The sequence below is a fragment of the Anser cygnoides genome, chromosome 25 (genome assembly GCF_040182565.1).
Source record: "Anser cygnoides isolate HZ-2024a breed goose chromosome 25, Taihu_goose_T2T_genome, whole genome shotgun sequence".
Lineage (NCBI taxonomy): Eukaryota > Metazoa > Chordata > Aves > Anseriformes > Anatidae > Anser > Anser cygnoides.
Window position 1 is genome coordinate 4,144,782 of NC_089897.1, and position 17,021 is coordinate 4,161,802.

Sequence of the window (17,021 nt, forward strand, 5' to 3'; positions counted from 1 at the left end):
GCTATCTAGTGGCCGACTGGAGAGGAACGGGTGAGGAGGGCAGAACACACGGTGACCTCCCCAGGCCCCAGCAGCACCCAGCAGCGCGCTGTTGGCAGCCCGAATGGGAGGGGAGCAGGGGTGAACAGAGGGTGGCGGGAGATGCTTGCACCGCTGCGACTCGGAGGGTGGCAAATACGTTTCCCCGTATCTCTCGCTGTAGGGAGAATTTGCATGAAAGTGCATAGAAAAGAATTAGTATAAAATGGCTGAACTGTGGCTGTGGGGTGTGTGCTGGGTTCCCAGGAGGTGCGGTGGGACCTGTGGGGGGGCTGGCTTGAAGCAAACCCTCTGCCTGCTCCAGAGGGATGGGGGGAAGAGGTGCAAACTTGCACTTGAGAACCGACATCCCAAGAAAAGGCTACTTTCCTTTTTTAATTCGAAATGAACAGCATTTTGCCAAATGGAGCAGAGAAGATGGTCCTCTGCCCGGCTGCTCCCCAGCAGGACTGGGGGGAAAGGACCCTGGGGGGGGGCTGCTGTAGCTCTCACTAATTTCTCATGAATAATTTTTGAGGTGGGGACCAAATTCCCCCCCTTTTTTGCTCCCGCAGGCGGCTGTGCGCATGAGCGCGGGTTGCCATGGGCACGCACAAGTGCTGCGCTCCCGCAGGGTGCTGGCGAGCGGCTGGGGGGCTCAGAGTGCTGCTGGGGGGGCTGGTGGTGACCCCGGCCCCCTGCCCCGAGCCGTCCCGCTCCAATCCCGCTGCACGACGGAGTGCGGAGCCCCGAGTGTGTTTAGGGCTGCCTGGGCACGTTTGGGCAGGGTTTGTTCCTCCTGCATGGGAACCCTCGTTTGTTAAAGAATCGGAGCTCACACCTCTCTCGTGTTTCGCAAGGCGTGAAGCTTCCGATGGTGGAAATGTGTTAGTTGGGGTGGCTGCCTTGATTTAATGCCGCGGAGACGTGCTGCTGCCTGTGTGCTCACGGAGATGCTCGCAGCACAGCCCTGGTGCCAACCCCGGGGTGTCTTTGTGCCCCTGGTTCCTCCACCCCGGGTTGGTTTTTCTGCTTGAACTGACCGTGGTGGCAGTCTTTGCGTTTGGTCCCACCTGCTGCATGGTGGAGGGGACAAAGCGTGTGCTAATCTCGCAGAAAACGCTGCGGGCAGGAGGGGCGAGAGCCCCCCACTGCCCCTTGGAGCCCCCAATTCCTGCCCTCGCAGCAGGCTGCGGCGTTCAGCCGGCTCGTTCGCAGCTTTCCCAACAAAAAGATGCGAAGAAAAGCAAGGGTTACGGCTGCCTGCAGGTTTGCCCAGCTCTGAGCGCAGGCTGGGAGGCAGACATTATGGGAATTGTATGCATGCCTGAGCGGGAGGGAGGCTCTGACTGCTCGGCATCCACTTGTCACATGGTGCCTGTTTGGATGCCAGATGACGGATCCTGAGCTTGCTACCCAGAATAGATGCTTGTTCTTAAGCTAATTGCCCCCTTTCAGCGATTCTCAAAGAACCGAGTGCCAAACTTTCTCTGCTCTGAAAATTCCTGGAAAATGCCTGACACTTTCCATTATGCGTCGGAAAGAATGCTTTTAAAAAAGCTCACTGGCAAAATAAACAGCTGTTTGTAATCGTAAGATCATAAAAAGGAGTGTTTTATGAGCAGTGGAAAAAATATTCTGGCTCTGCTGAGCTGCCTCAGTGGGCTCGGTTCTGGCAGATTTGGGTGATTTACGGAGTTCCTTTGGATGTGCTGGCCAAGTGAGCAAGGATTGGGATCGGCCACCTCCTCCTGCAGCCAGGTGAGCAATGCTCCAAGTGGGACGAGAGCACCTGGAAAACCCCGTTGCTGCCCTCATGGATCCAGGCAAAAATCCCATCTGGTCCCGCATGGGACCGAGCTGAAGCTCGTTAACAGAAGCCCCTTGGCGCTGTTTGGTGGGGATGGTGTTGCTTCACCACTTTGTAGTACCAAGCACAGGCTTGTCTGCAAATGACCGTGAAAATCCCATCCTTAAATTTAAGCGTAGCTCTGGAGCCAGCAGTCTGGTTGAATTGGATACGAAGATGCAGCCGGGGAATACAGGATCAGCCCAGGAGTGATCCAACTTGTGGCTAGCTCTCCCTTTGTTCGTGCTGGTTTTAAAATCAAGCTGCTCATGCGATAACTGCGTTGCCTTGAAGTTCGGCTTGTTAGGAGTGAAACTAGCAGCAAGACCAGAAGGCAAAAATGAACTCTCGTATCCCTTGTTACAGCTTGAAAACAATCGAAGCTGGCTTTCCCCCTCCGTTCTTTGAGGGGGTTTAATAAATGAGCTGTGAAAATATCTCTGGGGAGAGATGATTTTTTAATGTGGCTATCTTTTAAACATATGCTTGCCTTATCAAGGTCTGTAACAAAGTCTTAGAGCGGGGAAATGCCTGAACGGGCTGAGCTCTTCAGTGCCCTTAATTCCCAGGGGAGCTGAGCGCGGCAGCACGCAGAAGCCAGCTTCAGCCTTGGGGCCCCATGGGCGGCTGGATGGGGTCCCACGGGCGGCTGGATGGGCGCACACTCTGCTGCTGGCTTGGCAGGGCAAGCAGGAGCTGCAGACCAGGGAAAGCTGTGGGCTGCACAAGACAGAAAAATGGGAAACTTGGAATCAGTGATTTGTGGTTTTCCCTCTTTTATGGTGATCCAGGTCCACGTGGTTCTCTGCGCGCATTTTTGGTCAAGAAGCTCATTTTTTTTTCTACTTTTAAAAACAAAAGTTTAGTGTGCAGCTTTCCTTTGGATTCGTGGCTCCTTCAGCATGAGGATAACCTCACCTGGAAAACTTCAGCAGGGTTTGTGCTGGAAGAAAAGAGCACGACTCCTTCCAAAGCCACGTGAAAAACGTCTACTATTTTCCATATTGCTTCAGCCAGCACAGGACATGCTCTGCATTTCTAGATGAACTTCTGTCCAAGAGAAGTCAAGGAAGGAGCCTGGGAATGGCTTTAGAAAAGCCCTGGCCGAGCGCGGGCTCCCCCCGAGCCGTGTCGGGGCCGGGGCGTGCGGCAGCCGCCAGCTGGAGCCCGACCAGGGCCACGCACGGGGACGGCGGCGCCGGGACGCAGCCGCAGCTCCAGGCTGCCCCGAGCTGCCCCGTGCTGGTGGTCTCGGGTGCTCCCCGATGGCTTCTCCGTCCCTGGGTGCTGCCAGGGGGGAAAGAGGAATGGGGAGTTACTAGAAAACCAGAGCCACGCTTCAGTTCATGCTTTGGCTTGCAGAACTCAAGAAAACTGCTGATTTAGCCCTTGGTTCCCAATCCCTCCTAATTAGTCCTTGTTTCTTGTCAGCTGCGGTGTTTTAATGGCTTTTAGGGCGATATTTCACACTTAACACTTGCAGCAGTTCATCTCCACGGTGCAGATCTTGGCAGGATGAATTTGAGATGAGACAGTGGAAGAACTGAATATTCAAGCCGTCCTTTCCTTTGTTTTCCGTTTGTCTTTAAATCCCACTGTTTATCCAGCGAACTTTTCCCCCCGCTTACGCTCCTTGTCAGGGAGAGGTTCGCGTTTGCCAGGGTCTGTAGGACATGTGTTTCCTATCTCCCAGCCTGTGGGATGTCGGAAATGTTTTGCAGCCCAGAGAAGGAAGATAAGGCTCCTTGGCTCGTGCGTCCCCTGGTTGAAGCCGACCTCCCGGCTAAGTGCTGCTTGCAGTCTCGGGAGTGAGCTTGCACAGATCGCAAAGCAATGGTCAGCCTTGCAGCTGTGTTGATGGTTTTTTCTCTTCTGTTACTTATCCATCACTTATTGCTGGCACCTACGCTGTCTGGGTGCCCATCCACACCTTGCCAGGGCACAAACCAGTTGCTTTTGCTTCTCATTCCCAGGTGCCAGCAGTGGCACTGTCTGGGTGCGGGTGTCACCTGGCCACTGGTGACAGCAGGGTGGCGTGGGAGGGCAGCGCGCCCTGCGCAGCCTGGGCAGAGGCTCCCAGGAAGGGTGCTGAGCACGGTGCTGGCTGTGCCCCGCTGCCTCTGCACTCATTTGGCCTCTTAAAATAACCAGCAAGCGCCGGCCCTGTCCCTCAGTGTGCATAACCAACCCTTTTATTTTTTTTTTTTCCAGCACAGGGAACAAATAATCTGCATCCTGTACTCAGTCCTGAAGGTTAAAAGCTGTTTTTGTGCCAACTTCATTATGTGGAAGCCAAATGCTTCTACCAATTAACTTATTGCCATGTTGGAGGGGGCTCCAAAGGCAGATGGAGCGGCTGTGCTGGCAATATTAATGACCGCCTTGCGAAGGGTGAGAATTTCAGACGGAGTAATGTAAAAATGTGCTAGGGAACGTGCAAAGGCAAGTTCCCCGCGGCGCTGCTGCGGAATACCAGGGGATGGTGTTTCCCTGCTAGCTCTGAGCACAGGCTGCTGCTCGGGGTAATAAATAAAGCCCGATTTCACAGCATCGGTGCTGCACGGCACTGTCTGTCGCTCAGGGCTGTCGGGGTTGCAGGTGCGCGGGCAGGCGGTGGGGATGAGGCCAAGGCAATGGTACGGGAGGGTGGGAGACACATCGACCACCGGCTTTGCACTGCCAGCTGCTGCGGCTGGGGAAAAAATGGTTAAAAATATTGTCGTGGGGGAACGGGAGGGAAGAGGAGTCAAGGAACTTGTAAGAAACGAGCATCTCTGGCAAAGGTGTCCCATGTGGGATTCGAAGTGGGCCAAAAGGGTTTATTAGAAGCGCCCAGATGGGGCGGTGAGGTGGTTTTCCTCGGATAGTTGGCTGACACTGGGGGCTTGTGATATTTGGCTTACAATTCTTGGAAAATCTCTACAAGACACACTTTATGCCAAGAGAACAGTCCAATAAAAGGTATTTTTTTGCTGGATTTCACAACTGTGAGCTCGATTACAATGCAGAGTGACTGGTTAAGGGAGCGCAGATGAGAGCTGATGACTCCCTTCCTCTGACTCCCCACCTGTAATTAGGATCTCGGTGTGCACAGGGCAAGGAAAACGGGTTACCCAGCATTTCGAAAGGAAATTCCAGTGCCACCGAGAGAGGCAGGCTCGGTCCTTCAAACAAGCTTCCAGATAACCGTATTTACATTTTTATGTAAGGTTTTGAAGAACTGCTGTATCTTTCTGGGTCCCCTCCCATTTCCCTGAACTGCTCCGTGTCGTTGTGCTGTCTGAAGTCTGTGTGTCAGAGCTCAGGGATGAAATGCCAGATTTGCTGCTGCTTTGCTCCGTCACTGCTGTTTAAATGCCTGGGGTTTGAAATGAAATGTCAAAGGCATTTTGCACGACACGGAAACCAGACGTGCTCCACGGCTGTGTCTGGGAAGGGGAGAGCAGCTCCGTTACCTACACGGGCTCTTTTGGGGAGCTGGGATCTGGGCTGAGACCCAGCACGGATGGCTCGTGGCCACAGCCGGGTCTCCAGCCCTCCTGGGGGATGGATGGGGGACGCGGTGCCTGCACACCACAGCTGGCTGTAAGGTGATGCCACGGCTCCAGGGCCCTCAGCCGGGCTTGGGGAAAGAGCCGGTGTCTGTAAATACAGCTCACTTACAGGATTAATCGCCGGCAGGTGTGTTCCCGTCTTGTCGGTGACACCTGCGTGCGATCCGGTTACGGGGCTCGGAGATGGAGGCAGGGGATGGCGTGGAGGTGGGTCGGGGCGGGTGGGAGGTCTGCTTGCGGGTCTGGTGATTTCCAGGCTGACCCCCCCGAACCCCGAGAAGCATGGGCTCTGAGTCCTGCAGGCTTGGAACAAAATCATCCCATGTTTCCTGAACTGTGACTGCCCTGGTTCCTGAATTGTGCCCAAGTGATTGCCCTGGTGATGCTCTGGGGACAGCAAAAGGGATCGTCTTGGGGTCAGAAAGCAGGGAAAGGAGAGCACAGGAATTTTCTGTTTGGAATAGGACAAGCCAGAAGGGTGGGGGAGTCTCTAAAGGAGGAATAGTGCTGGAGTTGCCCAGGAAATTCAGATCTTTAGTAGCAGAAGAACAGCCACTAAGAAAATTTAATAATAAGTCATAGACTCGCAAGCTTTTTTAAGGACAGAGATAAATAAAGTGCTTACTCAAGAAATGCCTTGACTAAAATTAAAGCTTTGGTACTCGAGTCCTTCCTCACCCTTGAGTACTGTAATTTCCAGCAGGAAACGTGCAGCGCTTGACAAACGCCCCCTCGGAGCGCATCCTGCAGCCACCATCACGAACGGGTCCAAAAGCCCCATTCCCAGCCTGGCCCCACTGCTTGCAGGGCCTCAGGGCTGAATGCGAATTCTGCTGTGGTGTAGGGCCGGAAAGCTTAGAGACCCCTAGAGTGGGTACGTCTGCCTTTCACCTCCGAAATCCAGATTTGCTTCCCTTCTGCTTGTGCTGCTCGGGACTCAGCCAGGCACTGGGGTCCCTGGGCTGGGACTGGAGGATGGTGGAAGGGCCGATGGCTTCTTCCCAGGCTCTTCAGTGATGACAAGTGGCCAGGGCTTCGGTAACATGAGATGTAAACACCGATTCTCCAATTCATTTAGCTACCAAAGTGGTTTCCTGGTGTAGGAGCCTTTTAACCCCTAAGGCATCCACATGATGCCAATCAGGCCATTTTGCTTCATTAACCTTTTTCCTCTGTGTAAAGAGAAAACCCTTCTTGGGGTGTCAGGGCGTGCGTGTTTGTGACAAGTTGCATCACGTCACTTACACCATGTGCTGGGGCACACGGGCAGCTCCTGTGGCACATCCCGACGTGGCTTTGGGGACACAAGTCATCATTTATTTATGCCTTGGGGGACGCTGTGGGCTCTGGGATACCCTTTGACATGGGCAGGGCAGCTCTCCGAGCTCGTGGGAGCCTGCAGCACCCTTCTCCACCCAGGATCTCGATGTGACTAAATGCACCTTTGGGTGTCTGGTGTAAAGCCCCAGGTCCCTGTGCTCCTCCTTGGGGCCAAACCCTGCAGAGGGAAGCCAGGCAGCATCATGGGAGAGCCAGCAGGGGAAAGGCAGCTTTTCCCAAGCACTTGCTATTTATAGCTCTTGCTCTGCGTGATTAGCAGTTGGCTAATCACTAGGGGACAGATGCTGCAGTCCTTCGGATGGGTGGCCGAGGGACACAGCAGGGCAAGCATTAACCGCGTGCCCCCCGATGCTCCACCACACCGAGCAGCGTGGGATGGACGGCCGTGGAAAGGAGCTTTGCTGTGCGGGGGGGATTGGTGCCTGCTGCTCTCAGGCCCCTCCTTGGGCTGCTGGGGGATTTGGCAGGGCCATCGCTGGGGCTGGGTTTGCACAGGGTGCTGCTCCGTTTGGACAAGGTGCCCCAGGTCCACTCCCCCAGGCACAACCCCACAGCCAGGCTGGGGCTTGGTGGCCGTGGGTCCTGCTTTGGGTCAGCAGCAGTGACCGAGGAGCTCCTGGACCAGCCTCTGGACAGCAGGGACAGCAGGCTCTGTGCAGCATGGAAATGGGCTGCCTGCATGAGTGTCATAGGTGTCATGTGCCCTAAAGCTGCTCCTGGTGAAACTTGCCTGCCTGAATACTTTTTCCTTTTCCATTCACGTTTTTCATGCTAACTCACTTCCTTGTCCCTCTCCTTAAACAAAGCAATATCAAAGTTAAGCAAACCATGCATATTTCCTAGTAAATTGTAATAGGATGACTCATAAATACACCTCCCTTCCACCCCCCAAAGTAACAATAATTGCTATTTCATCTTAGCTGTGCCCTGCCCCACCTGCCTGAAGTGTCGCATCGCACCCCGCAGGCTGGCAGCCCGAGATGCAGCCCATGCAGAAATGAGCTCTGGAGCCCATTTGCTTCCTGCCAGGATAACTTCTAGGACTTGGTTTTCTCCTTTTGCTAGCGAAAGGATCAGCTGCTGCCCTGCACAGTGCTTGTGAGTGCTGGGCAGGCTGCTGAAGGCCACGTTGTCCTCCACAGAGAGTTTCAGGCTTCCACTTTTCTTTTTCCAAACTCTCAGTGACCGTTCTGCAAAGGTAGAAACACTATTTTCTGATTAAACTTAGTACTCTGGTGATCTTGGCTCATTTCCCACTCATGCCATAGCTCTTGTGTGACCTTGGGGTAACACTTAACCTCTCTGGACGAGAGTGCCTCTGTGTAATAGGACTGCAGTATTTCCTTACGGTACCAGAAGGACAGGATGATAAATTAGTTCACATTATGTAGTGCTGAGATACAACTGTGATAGATCCTCTCCCTGGCGTTATCTGCGCTTTCAGCAGCACTACACGGCTCTACCAGGGAGTGAATTACCTCCTGAAAGCATAACCGTGGTCCTCACCCAAAAGCTGCAAGCCACAGCCCCAGCTCTGAATAGCAGCAAGTGCAATTATTCCTTTTCTCCTGTGATTTTAAAATATTTCTAAGTATTTCTGAAATGGGAGCCTGGGTGCGGCTGGTCCTGACTCCGGAGGGCTGCAGGAGGAAGGTGGGGTGAGCGCTGGCTGCCTGGTAGGAACTGAGCAGAGCCGAGTACAAATCCCCTTACCGCCAGCATTGGCTTTAAAGTTCAGGGGATTGACGGATTTGTTCCCACTTCCCACGTCCTGCCCTATGCGGAGCCGGAGGGATGCTGCCGCGTCTCCTGCTGGCATTTGCTGGTGGGTGACTTTCGGAAGCCGTCGTCGTTTCTGGTGCTATCACTACGCTTTCTGTCAATGCCTGTTTGTTTGCTCGATTCCTTGAAAATGCATACTGCCTGCGGGGCATGAGACGGAGAAGTCACCCACGTGTGGTGCAGGAGAGTTACAGGGAGTGGAAGGAAAATGCAGCACGTGGCAAAAATCCCACGGAGCAGTGAGACAAGAAGCCAGTAGTTGAAAGAAATGGCCTGTGGACGTGTTCCTTAAAGATGTGGCAGGAAAGTCATAGGAGAAGGATGTGGACAGTTATCCCAAACCACTCGGGCTGGAGCATTCAGGGAGGATTGGCGGCGATGCTGCAGGAGGCGCCTGCCTCGTGCACCAAAACCCTGTAGCCCCACGTCTTGTGCTGAAAAATTTCCTTTTTTTTTTTTTTTTTCCAGGGAATGGGAGCAAAGATCTGCATGGGGACTCCTTTGGGGCTGCGGTGGGAACAGAGTGTCAATAATCTTAGACCAGTACCCCTCTCCCGTGACAAACCTGACTTCCCACCTTGCCTGTGAGCAGAGAGCGCATGGGTCTGAAGCATGGGGCAGGTGGTTACAGGGATTTTTGGACAGGGAGAAGATGCTTCACAGTTAGGGAATCAAATGTGTGTATTCCCTCTAAATCAGTGTTTTTCATTATCTGAAACTAAAAGGGTTTTCTCTTTGTGGAACCATTGCTCTGCGCTATTCAATCAGTTTTAATTAAGCGACTGCAATGCATTAAATGGTGCTGTAGGAATCTTCTTGGGACCACTAGCTGCTCGAGTTTTACTGCTCCTCTTACAACCGTAAATAAGGATAAATGCCTAATTGCTACTGAGAGTGTCCTGCTGGACCTAATGAGCTGATTACAAACAATCCTTCATTGAGGAATTATTTAATTGTATCTGACTCCAGCCAGAGACTCCCCCTGCCACCGCCAGCCATGCCCGTGTCTGCTCGGTCTGCCTGTGAGAGGCCAGGTTTGGGGTCGAGTTGCAGGATTGGGGCCAAGGAGGAGGAATTTGTTTCAATGGCCACTCCGAGAGGCCTCATTTCATTACTCCAGCCCCTTTCCCGGGGTTATTTGTACCCAGGGGAAGTCCATGAGCTCTGCCCTCCAGACGAGGGCAAAGGCCAGTGCCGAAGCAGAGCTGGGGCTCCCCGAGCGGTGCTGGGCGTCGGGTGCACTGCAGCCAGCAGGGACGTGGTCCTGGGAATTCTTCGAAGAGCCAGGTTTTGGCCAGAGTGGGATCGGAGCCCTCAAGTCAAAGGGAGAGGCAGCATGTGCTGGTGTCCAGGGGGAAATTGTTCCCTGGGGGATCATCCATAGTTCTGCTGCTGGAGCAGAGCTCTTAAAAGATGGAGAAGGACCTAGAAGTTTTTCAACAGCTGATTTTTTTCCCCCTTTCACTGCGGATTTTGAGTGGCTTACAAACAAAGTGCTTGGATATGTTTTGTATTTTAATTATGGGTATGTGAGCGTTGTCTTTACATCAGGAGACACTTGAGAGCATGAAGCTCACAGCCGAATACGCGCAGGGCAATGAAGTGCTTGGATATGTTTTGTATTTTAATTATGGATACGTGAGCATTGTCTTTGCATCAGGAGAAACTCGAGAGTGTGAAACCTGCAGCCGAACACATCAGGGCAATGACCTGTAACGTGGGCCAGGCAGTGTTTCAGCACCATCCAATTCACCAGCACGGCCGCTGGGATGAGCACGGCGCATCCTCCTGGGGGGTGCTGTGGCCATCAGCACCTCTCTGCTCAGGGTGTCCCAGGGGCTTGTCCCTGCTGGTGGGGACGTTGGGTTGGGTTTTGCCAAGAGGAGCAGCCTCCAGTTTAAAGGTCCTGTCCTGGGGTCAGTTATGCTTTTGTGCAGTGAAAGCTGATGTACTTACACAGGCGTCTGGTTTGTCTGGGAAGAGGTCTGGAGCAATACTGGGGATGTATTTCTCAACCCAGTCTAACAGCTTGTGAGAACCGGCGTTGCAGCAAGTCATCAGGGAAATGGAAAGCACCAGGCCAGAATGCTTCTGAACTCTGGAGGAGTATTTGGGGGAAAAGGCATCCAAGTTTGTCTCGCTGCTGCCTGGCGCTAGAGGAAAGTGGAGCAGGGACCTGGCTTTTGTTGGTGCTCGGCTACAGCCTCAGTGCTGGATGAGAGCTGCGTTTAAGAAGCTAAATTCCTGTCTGATGGAATGACAGTCTTACAATGGTCTGTGTGAAATTTCAGGCTGAACACCACAGGTCCAGATTTCGGACGGGTTTTGGGTCCAGCCAGCTCAAAGCCTTTTGGAGCAGCCCCAGCCCCAACCCACCCAGTTCTGGGGCTGCGGCCACCCCCGGGGATAGCAGTAAGCACAAGGCTGAGGGGCTTGCAAAGCTCCTCTGGCAGGAATCAATTCTTTCCTACACTGTGCAACAGGGCCAGGAGCAGCTAGTACTGAACACCATGTCTGGAAGAAGAGATTTCATCCTCCTTCCCCCTTTGCACGGGAGCCAGAGCCCCACACTCCACGAACTTCCAGCCTGGGCTCCCATGTTGATGTCTCCCAGCACCAGATGCTCCCAGCACCACCAGTACCCCCAGAAGCACACTGGTTCATGCCCCGTCCCGCTGTGCTGGGGCGGTCCCATCACGTCCCATCCCGTTGCGGAGCAGCCCCGACAATGGGGGCTGTGTTCGGCAGCACCGCCCGGCCCCGGCAGCCCACCTACACGCGCAAGCACGGCAGCAAATTTCGTGCTGCGCGGCGAGTCGCACCCACAGCTGCCCCGGAACAAAGGGGAGCCCAGCTCTCGCTGCTCCAAAGGCGGGGATGCGCTTTGTGCGTGCCTCCTTGTGGGTTTTATTATTTGTTCGTGTTCCTTCGGGTAGCGGCACCCCGGCGGTGCTGCTCAGCGTGGACACACGGTCGCTTGTGCCGTACAGGCTGTCCTCCCTGGAGGTGTCCGGGCCCTTCCCACATTGTCCTGCCCACGTCCTTCGGTCCTGAGCAGCTGGGTCCCTGCTGTTCCCATCCACTCAAACTGCAGCACTGCGAATTTCTCTTCTGATACGCACAGAGCTTGTATTTCCAGTCCTAGTGCAGTGATGATGGGTAGGATGTGTGGTTTTGTACCAGCTGGGTGCGCAGATCCCTGCTTTGTGTCCTCTATAGGATCGGGGTTGGACCTCAGTCCTTTCTGCATTGCCATTTAATGCAAAATCACCCCCCCACACATGTATGGAGATATCTCCTAAGCCTCTGTGCCAGGACCCTTGTCCTTCATCTCACAGACATTTCCTTCATGTTGGCCAATGCACAGTGTCAAAGCAGGTACTGAAATGCCTGCTGCCGTGCACCTTCCCTCCCGTGCTGTATCTGTGAATGAAGCAGGTTTTAAAGCATTTTGTGATCTTGTGAAGCACCACTATGCGAGCAGAGTAGGGACACGAGGAATCTCAGTCTTGCTAAATCTCTGTTTGCAGTATTGGCTGGGTTAGTTTATAAGTCAAACTTTCGCTTAGTAACAGAAAGGCATAAAACCAGCTTATCCATTACTCAGTTTAAGCTGTAACTGGAGAAATGAACCGCTCTAAATAATGAAGACTACAGATCAAAATGATGTCTTCCCTTAGACAGAAAGCTAAAGAAGTAATTTCAAAAGCTTTGTTCAGCATGACCTGGTCCCTGAGGACTGTGAAAGTCCTGGACATGACTTTAATTACTGGCCCAGTCCTATAACTATTTTGTCCTTCAACTACTTTTATTGCAACAGCTGGATTGGAAAATCCTTTGAATGAGCAAAAAAGATCAAAGCACCACTCCCCCTCCCGGCCCCTTCGCAACCTGTGGTCTGTAATCTGGTGTAACTGGGACGCAGCGGGCTGGCGACTTCGTTTGGGCTTCAGCCCAGGAGCAGGGACACAGATGGCCTGGGCCCATCTGAGCAGGGCAGCGAGGAGGCTCTGCCTCAGACCCATCCTTGAAACGCAGGCGTCTCTGCAGGGTCAGGAACGCCGCATGGGAAACCTTGGAAGCTGAGCAGCTTGCTCTCTTAATGCTTTGAAAATCCTGGCCTGCGTGTGTGGCCTGCAGAGGGGTAGGAAGGATGCTCACAGTTCTCCCCCATCCCTTCCAATCCAATAAATGTGATGGCTTTCAGACGCTCGCTGCGGTTACAGGGCGCGACGCAGGAACAGCATCTCCCTTAGGGAGAGCGAAACCCAGGGTGAATGGAGAAACAACACAGCACTGCCAGTCCCCCGTAAGGGTAACAGGGAAAGTGGCCTTAAAAGTTGTCTCGCGCTGGGTTTGATGCTGTCTGGGGTTCAGGAGAGCTGCGAGAGCCATGTGTCGGGGCCCTTTATTTGCCGTGACATCTGCTCCTCGCCGGCTCCCCCAGCAGCTTTCCCCGCGGTACCCAGAGCCCGGCGCTCACCGGGTTTTGTCTGTCGTGCTGGGCCCCCCTCCCCTCTGCTCCTGCTCCGGTCGGGGCTCGGGAACAGCTGAAGGGGCAGCAGCATCCCGAGCTGTGTCGGGTTATTTATATTGCATGAAGACGGGCTCCTCGTGCTTGCCAAATGGCCTCTGCGCACCGCTCCGCTGCCTGGTGACACGGCACAAGGCTGCGCGCGGAGACGGGGAGGAGCAGCGAGGAGCCAGGCTGGGGATTTTCCACTGCTTGCTGCCCTGGCACTATTTCTGTCCTTAGCCGAGAGAGCTGTCTGCACGTCTGCTGCCCGGCATTTATAGCTCTATTACGGACAGGGCTGTAACTCAGCCGCGACGCAACCTCTGTGCTACGGTAGCCTTTCTAAGGGGATTTTTATTGTACGGATAGGGTGATTTATCCTCCTTTCCACTGTCTTTTAATCTGCAGTGACTCTATGGGTTTATCAACAGCGAAATAAAAATGAATGGGCGCGAAGACCCCAAGTGATGTGCTGCCCATCCCCAGGAGTTGGGATGGCTGCTTCGGGGAGTCCTTGGAGCACAGGGGCTAGAATGAGAACCCAGGGAGAGGAGTGGACAGAGTGTGGCTCAAAACGGGTTTATTTCGGTCAGGGGAGGTCCTGCCGTGCCCCAAACCTGCAGGCACTGGGCCAGCTGTGGGATGTTACACGTGAGGGTGAAGGCTTCATCTCAGTGCCCGACCCCGGGCAGCCTCCTGCCCCTTAGTGCCGCCGCCAGCCCAGCTGGAAAACTGAGCAAAAGCAGCAGGCTCGCTCACAAAGAGAGGCTGCATCTGGGCTCTGCTCTCCTTGGCCCAAAAATATCCCCGTAGCGTTGCAATGCACGGCGTTGTATCGGGAAGGGGAACAGCAGGGCTGTGGTTGTTCGCTGTCAGCCGTGCAGGAGCACGTTTCAGGCCCTCGTTGGTGCTGGGTCCGTGTGGCATTGCTTTCTTTGGCAAAATCCAACTCGTCATTTTAACCCAGAATAAAAGCTGGGTTTTGCTCTTTGCTGGGTGTTTCTTGTGTGCAAAATACAGTTACAAAATACAATACAAATAATTTTTTAATCCGCAAATCATCCTTTCTCTTTTCTCCTGTGGGAACTGGTCAGTGGTTTTTTCCCTTGCTCTGGGGAACTTCCCTTCAGTCCCTGGGGAGAGCTAAAAGGCTAAAAAGGGTGAGCCGCATAAGTCTGACTTCGTCCATGGAACAAAGCGGGGCTTGGGAGGACAGCGACCACGGGGCTGGTACCTGAGTCACCAGAGCCTGGGAAGTATTTCTGGCACCATTAGCAGCCCCGTCCCTCTGCACAAATGCGTTTGGATCACAAGCACTCTCTCCCCGCAGCTGCCAAAGGGAGGAAGGCAGGAAATGGGGCCGTAAAAGCGCGGTGACCTCTGCTCTGTGTGTTTTGCAGCTGAGGACCCGAGCAGCCCTCCTGCGCGTGCCAGCGGCCAGCTCGCCTCGGGGGACGCAGCTGAGGTCGTGGCCTTGTCCCGACGTCCAAGATGGTCTTGCACAGACCCCACCTCACCTGCGCAGGGATAGCCTTCGCCCTGTACCTCCACCACCTCGTCAGCGCCATCGAAGTCCCTCTGGATTGTAAGTTACATTTTACCCCTCTAATAACTTCTGCTTGAATGGGAGACGAGGCAGAGCCGAGAAGTGCACGGAGCAGGCAGCTTTTCTGCTCCAGCCTAAGGGTTTTTTTCTGTTGTTTGTTTTGGGGTGTTTTTCCTTTTAAACCACGTGCCCTGCAGAAAGTCACCTTGGTCACTGTCAGCTGCAGTCAGTCTGTCTCAACAGCTGAGCAAAGGACCTGCAGCCACCCACCGAAATGGGACGGAGCAGCAGGGCCACGCTGGGGAGCAAACCAGGCCCTGGCAAGCCTTTAGCCCCTTGGCTTAAATGGAGCATCCCAGGATTTTTCTCTCTCTCTGTTGGGACTTTTTGGTTAATTATGCAAGAGGAGTTATGTTTTATTCAGAAGCACAAGAGTTGGGGGATATGGAGCGAGGAGGAAGGGGGTCAAGGGATGCTGTTTCTGCTGAATGAGCATCTTCAGGCCAGCACACGGGAAATGGATGACTTGTTTGGATGCGCCTGGGACAAGCGTCTGTACTGAGAGTGTGCTGCTAAGTCATGGCTCAGAGGCTCCAGTCCAGCTACTCTTCTGGAAACCAGTTTCATAATTTCTTTGTGTCCCAGCTTCCTCCTGTAGAGGCAGTTAATAATAATCAGGCTGTAGCTGCGGGGAATCTATTCTGACAGCGCAATGTACAGAAATCCTCCAGCGAGCAGTGCATTAGTAGAAAAAGCACAGCTTTCTGCTGAAGTGCCGGGGTTGTTCTTGATGGCAGAAATTTCTCCTGTGTGGGTTGCTGCCTGCAGAGCCCTGAGGGTGCCGGCCGTACCCGGGGTACCTCCGCTGGGCAGCAAAAGGCGAAGAAAAATCTTCAGGCAGTGGCTTTTGGCTGAAATTTGGAAATAAGTGAAGAGAAGGAATAGGAAAGCTCAGGTTTGCCGAGGGGAATTGATACTTGTGGAACTTAAAAGCGTGAGGAGAGAGTCACAGTGCAATCACTTGTCTGTGCACGACTTGAGTCCGAGTTCCTGCTCTGCTCTGTTCCAGATGGTTGTGGAAGAACAAATCTGGTCCTGGGGTCACTGGGACAGAAACACGGCACTCTTGTTCCCAGCAATGGGAATTTATGTGGTGCACACAGCCCGGCGGTGCCTTCCAGGCCTGGCTTTGTTCACATCTCTAACATTTCAGAAGTGAAGGCAGCCGGTGTGGAAGTAGGGGCCAGTGCCATTGGCCAAAACTGAAGGCATTTGCAAACAGCACTATTCTGATGTTTCTTGTGCTTCCTATCAGAAATGGAATAATTTTGATATTTGCTTGTAATGTGACCTTAGAAAAGTAAGAAAAATGCTGACAGCTGGTGGAGAACTGCTCAAGGCAGCCTTGCTCTCCAGCTCACCATTTCCCTGCCCTCCTCCTCCCTGCTGCCCAGCACCCTCGCCTCCAGCACTTAATGAGCCTCCTCCTGCCATCCCTTGCACGGCAGATATTGGTAAATACACAGCCCAAAAACTGCAGAGACTCTGTGGAGCTCCATGGAGATGGCTGTCTTTTTAAGCTTCCCTAGGTGCTTTTCCCCTGCCCCACCCCTAACAAGGTTTATTCTTAGGATAAATAAAACCTTGCCTGCTGCTGTCCCAGATATATATACGTGCCTATTTTACTGGATTTTACAGGCACCTTCTCCAAGTTCGACCATCACCTAAAAAGCCAGCTCAGGGTTTATCAGCTTCTGATTTGGGGGGGTGAAATGGGGAAATCGGGGTCAGCCTGGCCATAGGGTAGGGGGTGACATATCCAACTCCTGCGGCTGACCCGCTGGACCATGGGGACACCAATTCCCCAGGTGAGCCCACCCAGTGCCTTGTGCCCTCTGCTCAACCCTGCGAAAAAAACAGAGGCTACCCAGGCAGTTAGCAGCTAACAGGATGCTCGGCAGCAGCTTCTCCCATATAACACTAAGTAGGTAGATCAGAACATGCTGGAACTGTAAAGTGAATTGCTCATAATATTTGCAGAGCCTCCTATAACAGTATTCTGTTTATGTGTGTGCATGTCTATACAGGTTTGTTCTTCAATTAACCTTTTTTCTTCTTTTTCATTACGCTTGCACTTTGGAAATAACAGCAAATATTCAGAGTGAATGTAAGTGCTGCCCTCGCCTTCTGTCTGTGCATTTTAGTCTCCTCTGCATGTCTGGAATGGCACGAGGGGTCGGGGCTGGTGACGGCTGTGGCTTGGTGCGAGGTGTGCCTGGGGCATTGCCTGCTCCTGTGTGGGGCTGGTGACAGTGCGGAGGGCAGAGGGGACAAGTAGCACACACCCCACACGTGCTCCTGGTGGCTTCTTCAGGTGTTGGAGGGCTCTGAACCACAAATTTCATATCTGGCCTG

At 53.5% G+C, this 17,021-nt stretch overlaps 1 protein-coding gene across 20 annotated transcripts in view; it reads left to right on the forward strand.

Moving 5' to 3' along the window:
- Nucleotides 1–17,021, forward strand: part of NFASC (neurofascin) — an 87,354-nt gene that overhangs the window by 20,137 nt on the left and 50,196 nt on the right. For 14 of the 20 annotated variants that reach the window (XM_066983210.1, XM_048070839.2, XM_066983215.1 and 11 more), the window contains exons 2-3: nt 14,461–14,645; nt 16,756–16,773. In XM_066983210.1, the coding sequence (XP_066839311.1) occupies nt 14,552–14,645; nt 16,756–16,773 (112 nt within the window). In that variant the 5' untranslated portion in view covers nt 14,461–14,551. The remainder of the gene's footprint in view (nt 1–14,460; nt 14,646–16,755; nt 16,774–17,021) is intronic. The other 6 variants (XM_066983211.1, XM_066983214.1, XM_066983219.1 and 3 more) reach the window with 1 other exon arrangement.